This window comes from Lycium ferocissimum, chromosome 6 (genome assembly GCF_029784015.1).
Source record: "Lycium ferocissimum isolate CSIRO_LF1 chromosome 6, AGI_CSIRO_Lferr_CH_V1, whole genome shotgun sequence".
In the NCBI taxonomy this organism is placed as follows: domain Eukaryota; kingdom Viridiplantae; phylum Streptophyta; class Magnoliopsida; order Solanales; family Solanaceae; genus Lycium; species Lycium ferocissimum.
Window position 1 is genome coordinate 52,365,064 of NC_081347.1, and position 10,896 is coordinate 52,375,959.

Below are 10,896 nucleotides of genomic sequence, written 5' to 3' on the forward strand. Positions count from 1 at the left end.
AATTAAAAGGAGAGGAAGAAAGAAAAAAGAATTGCTCCTTTTAACATTTCATAAAAGGGATGGTGGGGTTGTCAAGCTTTACATTTATTATTTTAGGTCATTGGTCAAACAACACAAGACAAACAACACCTCCTAATTATCACTTCCCTTTTCTTCTTTCTTGCTTCCTTCTTCTCCCCCCTTAGCGACTAGCTACTAGTTATGAAATTTATTTGATGCTCTTATTTGCACTATTTTTTTTCTGCCTTTTGTTCTTGATATTTATGTATTTTATTAGCTATCAAATCTTAGGTAATATCCCATCCATCTCTCTCCCCTAAAAAAGAGGAAGAAGTTGAATGCCAGAGAGGTATTATATGTCATAATTAGACAAAACAAAAATTGAAAAATCTTCAAATTTTGCTATAAGGGCAGGTTTTAGCCTTTGCATTTTCAAATGTTTTCTAGTCCATTCTCTTCAACTTGGGACTGATTTTTCCTCTCTTCTCACCCTCTAAAAGCTCTTTAAACCACGCTTTCAACACTACTCCTCTTTCTTGATCTCATTCCTCTAACCCTCAAATTGAGATTAATCTAATAGGAAAAGCGAAAAACTAATGGTGAGCTCCTCTTGTTTTTTCTTTCTCAGCACCAAAATTACTAGGTTCCGCCAGACTCGTAATCGGCATGCTAGCTCCCCCTAATTGTCTTGATCATATCCTTTCTCCTTTTCTACATATATATTTATTTACTTATAAGTTCCACCAATTAACATGGTTTGTATTTGCAGGAAATAGAAAGCCAGAGCAAATTAATTAGCACTTCTTGGGAAGGCTATGCAGATTGGAGAAATAGGCCGGCACTCATCAATCGTCATGGTGGCCTGGTTGCTGCATCCTTTGTCTTAGGTAAACCATTTTAAGATCAGTATAATACAAGAGTCAGTTTGCTCACATCTCGATTGTTCTATCATCAGCATAAGTAGCAGAAAACTATGTCCGTCAAATCTAGACAAATAAGAAAAAATCACTTTTCATGATCTAAATTTTATATATGATAAACTCTCACTTTGGACGTTTATCATAAATATATATATATATATATAAATTGTCAAGATTTTCTTTCTTCTCGTAGGCCGGGCGAAGTTAGCCCTTCAGTTACGGGTTCGGCCGAACCTAATAGTTTTAATCTAAATCATTTATTTGTATTAAAATTTGTTGAATATATGTGAACAAATTATAAATTTAGAACGTAATAACTTTAAAGGATTAGAATTTCGTACCCATAAGCTTCAAATTTCGACTTCAAATGTTTAGGTTTTTTGATGAATTTTGGAGAATAGCACATGATTTTTTATTATGTTTTTTTTTTTTTTTTTTTTAAAGTGGTGGAGGTGTTGGAAAACTTGGCATATCTAGCAAATGCAAGCAACTTGGTGATGTACTTGTCAGACTACATGCACTATTCACCATCCAATTCAGCAAATTCTGTGACCAATTTTATGGGCACCTCTTTCCTACTTGCACTTCTCGGTGGCTTCTTATCTGATGCTTTCTTTACAACTTATCACATCTATCTTATCAGTGCACTCATTGAATTTCTGGTAAATCTTCCAATCCTATTTCTGATCAATTGTCTTTTTCTATTTCTGTGTTTTTTCTATCACTATCTACTTTTTTGGGCCCCTTCCTGCTTTATCGTACCCTAATCCTGGGAAAGTTCATTAGTAGTTTTTTTTTTTTTTTTTTTTGGGATTTTTCGCTGAGGTTCCATATCTCGAGGTCGATTAAATTTAAATTTGCACCGAAAAGTCTCTTATTAGATATGATGCTTCTTAAGAAAGGCAAATTTGTATCCAACAAGACTCAAACCCAAATATAATATAGGAGTACTTACCGCTGTATCATTATTTTGTTTTTTTCGTCTCGTCTTACATTGCGTTTTCAGTTGAAGGAAGAAGAGCAAGAGAAAATACTTCTGGCAATAATTGCTATAGTATTTCTCTATCAAAAAAGTTAGGAAATGTGATTAAGCAAGTAACGACGCCATGCTTTTTTATAACTTTTTTTTGTTTTCTCTTTCCTCTTCTTGCTTTTGTTATTGCTTCAACTTAAATGCTTGACTCATTAAATAATTACACGTCAAGGAAAATCTAGAATCTATATTAAGTTTAAGATATACTACTAATCATGTTAATACGAAATTTATTACTCTATTTTTACCTCATTTCATTTTACGCCCCTTTTCTCTGTTTTTCACTGTTATTTATCATAGTTCGTTTACTTAGCTAGTACCTCTTTAGGAATCTAACTTGGATTTACGAACTTCCAAAGGTCCAATCACCCGATCTACTTTAGATATAGTAGCATTCAAAAATCATATGTGAACTTTAATAGTTTCAGAATGTCAAAATAAAATATCACAATGCTTGTTTATTTTAAATTAGATATAATTTATTCTGATATACTCTACATTTTTCAACTATGGCTTTAATTACCCGATTAATATGGGTAATATAGTAAAATAAATATTTACTAAGTGATTTATTAAGGGGAGTGAAAAGTTAATATTGGACCAGAGAAAGAGTAGTTTTCTAAGTACTTTAAATGCTTCTAGATGGTCAGCCTAAAACAAATTTAAGGTGGTCTAATTATTTTACTAGTAAACTTACTTAAACATATAGATATCCACTGTGAAAAGACAATTGGAGTAAGTAGGAATCATTTTTAACATAGTGATGATCACTTTGAATTCCACTAATAAGCTGCAACTTGCAAAGTGAAGCAAATTGATTAATCCAAGGTATAAAGTTTCTTTAGCATATAGTATTAAAGAGATATGGAGAATTGGTTGCTTTTCAAATTTCTCTTTTTATCTTCCTTTTCTGTTTCTTTTCTTTTCCAAAATAGTCCCATCCATCATGATAAACAGTCTTCTTAACCAATAATTGGAAAACATTGATGCTGATATGGATTTCTGGTCGTTATTAAGTCATTTAATTTCTATAGGCGTATAAAATCTCTTCACAAGAAAAAGTTAGTCGATCTGTCATTAGAACCCAAACAAAATGTGAGATGATTCGATCTTGTGAACATCTTTTGTGTCACATCGTTAAAGAAAAATCTTTTTTCGTGGGAAAGTTATGTAATTTCTCATATTAGAATCATTTTCAGTTACAACTTTCTAGTAAGATCATTAGAACAAATATCCAACCCCCCCCCCCCCACGCCACCACCACCCCAACCCCCAAATTAAAAGGCCTTTTTCACCACCAATCTCTATTAGTTCCACATGGAGAGCCTTTTATTTTTCTTTTCAGCACTTAATGTCAATGTGAAGTTCCATATTTAACGACCTCAAATTGTATATTTGGACATTGAGGTCGTCAAGATTTGTACATAGATGATTGCACATTAATGTACCCTCTATGACAAACGCTAGATTAGCAAGTTTATTTAGAAAGTTGTAAGAGATGACTGCCTGTATGATCCTCATATATTCGTCCTAACAATTTTTTCAGGACTTAGTGGTTGAAAGTGAAAATTGGTCATGCGATTCAAAAGACCAAAGAGTTGAATTAGTTTATATGGAAAGAAAAAAGGCAGAATAGCAACCCAAGAAAGAGAACAAGTTCATAAAGTAATAAATACGTGTTGAAATAATAAAGATGTGTATAAGCCAACTAACTCTAACACTAGAGTTTAAAAAAAATCGACATTTTTAAAAAGAAATGAAGATTTTTAGAATTTGAGATAAAAAAAAACATGGCGTGATACCTCATAATTGCATGGTTATAAAGTTTTTGTGACTTATGATTTAAAATAAGTAATAAATATTTATGTGGCTATAAATTATCCCACTAAGATAAAATGAGAAATTTAAATTAAATTAATTTTGATTTTTTTTTTTCCAGAAATATGTCAAAATTGGAGTGGATGGAGTATGACATAATTGTCTGTTTGTTAGCATTAATGTTGGTTGTCTAGAGGGTAGGGGCACAAACAATGGTGCCTCAAATGTCAGCCAGTAACAGTGTATCGCCGCTAATGGCACATGTTTCATTTTGACATTGCACCACATAGTATCTTATCCATTCACACACAACCATTTCTTCCTAACTTGTATATACTCTTGCAAGAGTTGTTTTTGTTTGATTTTGATGTGTTGCTATTAATTGTGTTTACATTTATCCAATTGTATCATATTTTTTGTTGTAAATGATGGTGGGCCATTCTAAATTGGGTTACTTGTTCTTCTCCATGAATTATCCAATTTTTGATAGATTATTGGATAATTATCTAATTGTTACAACTCCACCCAATAATTTTTTGGTATAGTGAAAAAACATACAAACTAAAGATCTTAACATTGTTCATAAGCAATACAACTTAAGTCTGCTAGGAGAAGGAACTGCATGTCCATAAATGTATGCCTCTAGAGAATTAGAACACCTCAACCAGATCAGAGTAGACAACAATGTCGAATCAAGCCGCCCTTTGCTTTGAAAGACTCTTTATAATTGTGTCCTTCGTTTTTTAGAGAATCGACACATTAATTTTGCCTCCCTCCAAACATGTCTAATCGTAGTCTTGTTGACCTGCAATAAATATCAACGATTTTCAATGATAGGTCTAAGCAGATGATGTCGCACATCCTCTATTATGGTAAGTTTGACAGCTAGTAAGCAATATGTTTCCACGTATACTATTTGATAATACATTTGGTTTGCGACAATTAACCTTTTGCTTGATGTTCCACAAGTTTGTAGTATGCCTTGAAGTGCTACTTATTACTATTGGCCTAAGAGAATATATCATCCATAAATGGTGATAAAATAATAATATCTTCATGGAACAGCTGTGTGGCTGTTAGGACCGTAGCAATGGTACAATTACCTTAAATATATACAAACTTCCCATTGGTAGAGATATGGCCACATATGACATTCCATTTTCAGTATGCAAAAGGCCAAATTTCACACCTATCAAACTACCAGAAGTGTCCAATAAAATAGTTTATATTTGTTTCGAAAAGGCCAATCCTATATGTTGGATTTCTATTAATGATGATGACCACTCGGATCTTGTGGCCCAATGCAAATGGCCCACTTAGCCCAATCTTGTATGCCATAACCTAAGTTTGTCTTTATTGCATTACATGAACACTTTTTGGGTCATTGTATTTAGAGTTTTGAGTATTAAGCGCTCAGGGTGAAAAGAAATATTTATACAAGCAAGTTATTAAAGGAAAAATGACCTAATAATACTACTTAAGACTATAAATTACAAAATATAAGGATATTTTTCCTTATTTACAAAATATAACAATTTAATTACTAAACATACCAGATTTGGGATTAATGTGTCTTTCCATGATTTTGGGCCCTTTTTTAGGAACATAATCTGGATTTTAATTTTTGGCTTAGCATAGTACAATTTTTTTTTAAAAAAAAAAATTAGTATAGTACGATTCAGTTTCTACTTTTAAAGTCTTTATCAAAAAAGATTTTTCTACCTCTCTTCCCCTCATCATCATCAAAAAGATTTTTTCTCTCTCTATTCCCCTCATCTTTTCAATCTCTCTAATTTCTCCTCTGTAGCAGTTCAAATACACCATTACTCAAATTCAAATTTCATATTTTTTACCCAAATTTCATATTTTTTCCTAATAACAAACGTTTTCATATTCATGACAAACCAGTATTTATTCTTCAATTGGTGTTTTATGGTCAAAATGATTGGTATGAATTTTGTCTAGAAAATGGTATGTTTCATTTTTATTTTTGGGTTTATTATTTTGGGTATGAATATTATTTTGGGTATGAACAAAAAGTGTATGAAAATGGTATGTTTTATTTTTATTTTTGGGTTTATTATTTTGGGTATGAATATTGTATAATTTAGGTATATTTTAGTATTTTCATTTTTATTTTTTGTTCTCACTATTTTGTGTATGAATATTGTATGAATTTTGGTATGAATTTTTTTTTTTTTATAGAAAATGGTATGTTTCATTTTTATTTTTGGGTTTATTATTTTGGGTATGAATATTTGTATAATTTGGGTATGAATTTTGTATAGAAAATGGTATGTTTCATTTTTATTTTTGGGTTTATTATTTTGTGCTTAATGTTGAGAAAAAACAGTACATTGTGCTTAATGTTGAGAAAAGACATGATTTTTGTGGATTTTGACTTCCAAATTTTGAAACGGTTGTCATATAAGATGTAATTTTGAGAAATAGCTCTACTTGAAAAATCTTAAATTGCTAATTAATTAGTCAAAGTTGTTTGGGGTGTGAATATGTTACCAGCATATCCATAATTAGGATACTCATTTTGGCATGTTATGACTTACGGTTGCTTAATGGAACAAGAAGTTTGGTGTGATTCAGTGCTAACTAAATACTCATATTTAGCAACTGTAAGTCATTGTGGCATGTTATGACTTACGGTTACATGATTTATGGGTTATGCTTTACTGCATATTAATTTTTTTTTTACTATATTTGATATTTTGTATAGGTTTTGTAAGTTTTCTAATGTTAGGTTTTGCAAACTTAAAAGTATTGTTATATTTTGTAAATTCACCCTCTATATATATATGTTTTTCTCCCTTATTTAAAAGGTAATTGCAAGTAAATTCTTATGATAAGTACTAAGTACCAACCTTGTAAAAGTCATAACTAGTTATCATAGGTTAAATTACGATTCATAGCCTAAACAAATTTTACACAGTCAACATATATATTGTAACTTGGATCGTTATATTTATTTATTAGTTAATGTTTCCTTCAAAAACTCATATTCCCTCCGTTTCAATTTTATGTGATACTTGATTGAACATAATGTTTAAGAAGTGATGGACCATTTTTTAAATTTTGTAGTCTTAAACATTTGTATAGTTGTGCATCATCTAATTAAGGTAAAATTGAGAGTTTAAATATAAAAAGGAGACATTCATTTTTTATATAGAATAGAAAAAAGTGTGCCACCTAAATTGGGTAAAAGAAATATATAAAGTCTCAGCCTACCATCAACCAAATATGAAATATCCGCGACCCGCTTCTTGAAAACAAAGCTAAAACTGAATTGGCTTTGGATTCAGAATATAAAACATTTCTGTATATGGCCAGTTAGGGGTTCTTTGATGCATAAACTAATTACATAAAAATTATAACACAGTTACTGCTGCATGAGATTAATCATGCCCGTATAGCTAATATTAGTATAAGCTATCTGATGTTGCATCAAGCATAAGAGAATACTTAAACTGATGCTGGTGGTATTAGTTCTTAAACTGATGCTGGTTATTAGTTGTCAGTTGTACTTTATATAAAAGAAAAACTACAAAGTTATACCAAAAATGAAAATGTCAAGTAAACATTGGACAAAGAACGCTATAAGTTTTGTACTGTGATCATTTTTTCCAATCCCTCCCACCAAAGGACCTCTTAGTGCTTCAAACACAACCTATATACATATACAGAGCTGATTTAAACAAAAGTGTTGGTTTTTTCATCGTCCAATCCACAACAAATCGAATGAAATCTAGTTAGAACATGTGTATATGTTGTATATATTCGCCATCTTTAAATTTTGGATTCACTTCTAGTTGGACAAGGTTGTGTGATATTTCCTCACTATTTCTTGAAATTTTGATTTCGACACAGGGTCTGGTGGTACTCACGATACAAGCTCGTTCAGACTCGATGAAACCAGGAAAATGCAAGCCAGACACGCCCTGCGAACAAGTTCACGGTGCACAAGCTGCAATGCTATTCATAGGCCTTTACTTAGTGGCATTAGGTGTAGGAGGTATAAAAGGATCCTTGACACCCCATGGAGCTGAACAGTTTGATGGAGAAACTCCACAAGGGAGGAAACAAAGATCAACTTTCTTCAATTACTTTGTGTTTTGCCTCTCATGTGGTGGCCTTATTGCTGTCACCTTTGTTGTTTGGGTTGAAGACAACAAAGGTTGGCAATGGGGATTTGGGATTTCTACTTTGGCTATATTGTTGTCAATCCCAATTTTCCTTGCTGGTTCGCCTTTTTATAGGAACAAGATCCCTCGCGGAAGTCCTCTAACGACGATATCTAAGGTAAGTTTTTATATGTGCATTTAATTGAACTTAACTTATATGCACCGACAGTGTGACAACAGTATGTGTGACATATTATAGGATAATTAACTTCTTGGGCCGCCCTAAAGAATAATGGGCTTTTTTAGTTTTGGTCCGTCGGCCGAAATCAATTTCAGGCGCTGCAAAAATATACAAAATATATACACTGGTTATGTATATTGTATGTATGTTTATGTATATAATATGTGTATATTTTATGTATACTATATATATATTGTATATGTTTTGTATATTAAGTATAAATATACATATTATATACGTACATAATTAGTGTATACTATTTTTTGTATATTTTAGCTAGCGCCCGTGGGAAAAAAAATGAAAAGATCTCCCGATTATATTGATCTATGCGTCTTGTTTTCCAGGTTACTGACCTATAATTAGATGACTTGATAGTTGATAGTGTAAAAATCTGTTTCTATTGTCAGAGTACAAAAGTAGGAACTCTTTCATTGTAAACTACTTTTACATAAGAGTGATTTGAGCTTTATCTTGTACAAAGCAACTGATATACTGTTGTTATGTATCTAGGTTCTAATTGCTGCCTTGCTAAATTCGTGTGCATCGAGAAATTCGAGTAGTGCAATAACAAGTCTGGGATCAAGCCCTTCTACAATTCCAGTACTATCCAATGAAGATGAGGAAACTACAGACAACAAAGAGGTAGAATCAGTCAATATTCCATCGAAAAGTCTGAGATTCGTTAATCGGGCAGTTATAAAGACACCTGCAGCTTGTGGTGCGCTAAAATGCTCAGTACAAGAAGTAGAAGAAGTGAAAACTGTGATGAAAATCCTCCCGATTTTTGCGTGCACCATCATGCTTAACTGTTGCCTTGCTCAACTATCCACGTTCTCGGTCCAACAAGCTGCAACGATGGACACGAAATTTGGCAAGTTAAAAGTACCACCAGCTTCACTTCCCATTTTCCCTGTACTTTTCATCATGATACTCGCACCAATTTTCGACTACTTCATCATCCCATTCGCCCGTAAGGTAACTAAGACAGAGATGGGAATCACTCACCTCCAACGTATAGGAATCGGTTTGTTCCTCTCCGTTGTGGCCATGGCAATTGCTGCTCTTGTTGAAATCAAGCGGAAAAACGTCGCTACTGAAGCAGGACTAATGGATTCTACCAAGCCATTACCTATTACATTCTTCTGGATCGCGTTGCAATACTTGTTTCTCGGATCAGCTGATCTTTTCACTCTAGCTGGGCTACTTGAATTCTGTTTCTCAGAAGCACCATTTGGTATGAGATCATTGGCAACATCTCTCTCTTGGGCTTCATTAGCCATAGGATACTATCTTAGCACGGTGATAGTATCCATAGTAAATAGTGTCACAGGAAATTCGAAGCACCAACCGTGGCTCTCAGGTGGAAATTTGAGTCACTTCCATTTGGACAGATTTTACTGGCTAATGTGCGTACTCAGCGCATTGAATTTCGTACATTATCTGTACTGGGCTAGAAAGTACAAATATAGAGCAGTAAACTCTTAAGTGAAAAAGTGGGAGCGGATATGTATAGATTAAAAATATATCGATTACTGCAGCCTTATACTGTAAATATGTCTGATGAATTGCTGGACGCGTTGTCCAAGCAACAGGGCTAGGCCAGCAAAGAGGGAATATTGATCCGGTTTTGATCTATTGATGTAGTCTCCAGCCACTTCACAAGTTGTATTCACAGCTTTTTGTTATGTTACATCTTCAAATAACAGCTTAAGGTTATCAAAATGAGCTATTTGTTTGATGATTGAATGCTCATAATTCTGGTAACTATGGACAGCTGCAATTAAAAAGACAATTAATGTACACCTGTGTTTCTAATAAATATGTTGAATTTCTGATAGAGATGGAATAAATAGGTTTTCATGATATGCCTGTACCATATGTTGCCCCATTTAACAATCTGTCTTCAAATAATTATTTCAAACATTGTTGCTGTGAAGAAAATGATTGACAGATAAGCACGAAAGGGGAAGTTGCTCAGATGGTAGAGCTCTCGAGCTTAACACGCTAGAGATACCTATTTGTACCCTTCATCTCCAGTCAATATATTACGTAATTCTTTACAGACTTTATTTATGGATAACGATAGCGTAGGGTATTCTTTTCACTATCAATGAGTTAGTTATGAAATTATGCTATTGTATGTACTCTTAACCTGGTAGTACAAAAAATGTACTCTCCCCCAGTACGCGTATTTGTAGCATAAGTTTTGCTCAGATTTCGTTTATGTTCTGCGCTTTTTTCCCTAGCTAAGCTACTTGTGGTCCATCACACAGCTGCAGCCTGCATGTGTCTTATATTAATGGTCTCAATCCAAACATAGTCCTATGTTCCTCGTAATTGATTATTCATTTGGACGTTAGCCATTTACATTGCACGGCAAATGCATTGCCCCAATACTGCACAGAGAAGAGTCTCATCCTTATGCATACATATTTATTAACCAAAGGGCCCCTACACACCTCAGTATCCCTCTCTAGACACCTGTTTGCTGCTCTACAACATCTTGTTGGTGTCATGGTATATATAATTCGAGTTGAAAATAATAGTTACTGCTGCATCAGTGTTTAAGTTACACTGTTAGCAATAAGTTCTATAGAATTAAGTAATTTTAGCTCAAATCTTGTATTTATGTTAAAAAAAATCAATATATACTACTCAGAGGATGTAAAAAGAATTGTGGTTCACAACTCATAAAATAAAATTCTGGCTTCGCTTCTGTCCTACTACATTCGCCCTTGTTGAAAGAGATGT

At 33.1% G+C, this 10,896-nt stretch overlaps 1 protein-coding gene across 1 annotated transcript; it reads left to right on the forward strand.

The window, feature by feature from the left end:
- Window positions 1–355: 355 nt before the first annotated feature.
- Window positions 356–9,883, forward strand: LOC132059796 (protein NRT1/ PTR FAMILY 4.6-like). The gene is made up of 5 exons (XM_059452577.1): window positions 356–599; window positions 770–887; window positions 1,365–1,582; window positions 7,651–8,082; window positions 8,656–9,883. The coding sequence occupies exons 1-5, from the start codon at window positions 597–599 to the stop codon at window positions 9,628–9,630; spliced, it is 1,746 nt and encodes a 581-aa protein (XP_059308560.1). The 5' UTR covers window positions 356–596; the 3' UTR covers window positions 9,631–9,883.
- The last annotated feature ends 1,013 nt before the right edge of the window (window positions 9,884–10,896 follow it).

What these genes read in the sequence shown, in the direction of transcription:
- LOC132059796 (XM_059452577.1), top strand. An exon ending in GTGCACTCATTGAATTTCTG is followed by an intron (nt 1,583 to 7,650) that starts GTAAATCTTCCA and finishes ATTTCGACACAG; the next exon opens with GGTCTGGTGGTACTCACGAT. An exon ending in CTCTAACGACGATATCTAAG is followed by an intron (nt 8,083 to 8,655) that starts GTAAGTTTTTAT and finishes TTATGTATCTAG; the next exon opens with GTTCTAATTGCTGCCTTGCT.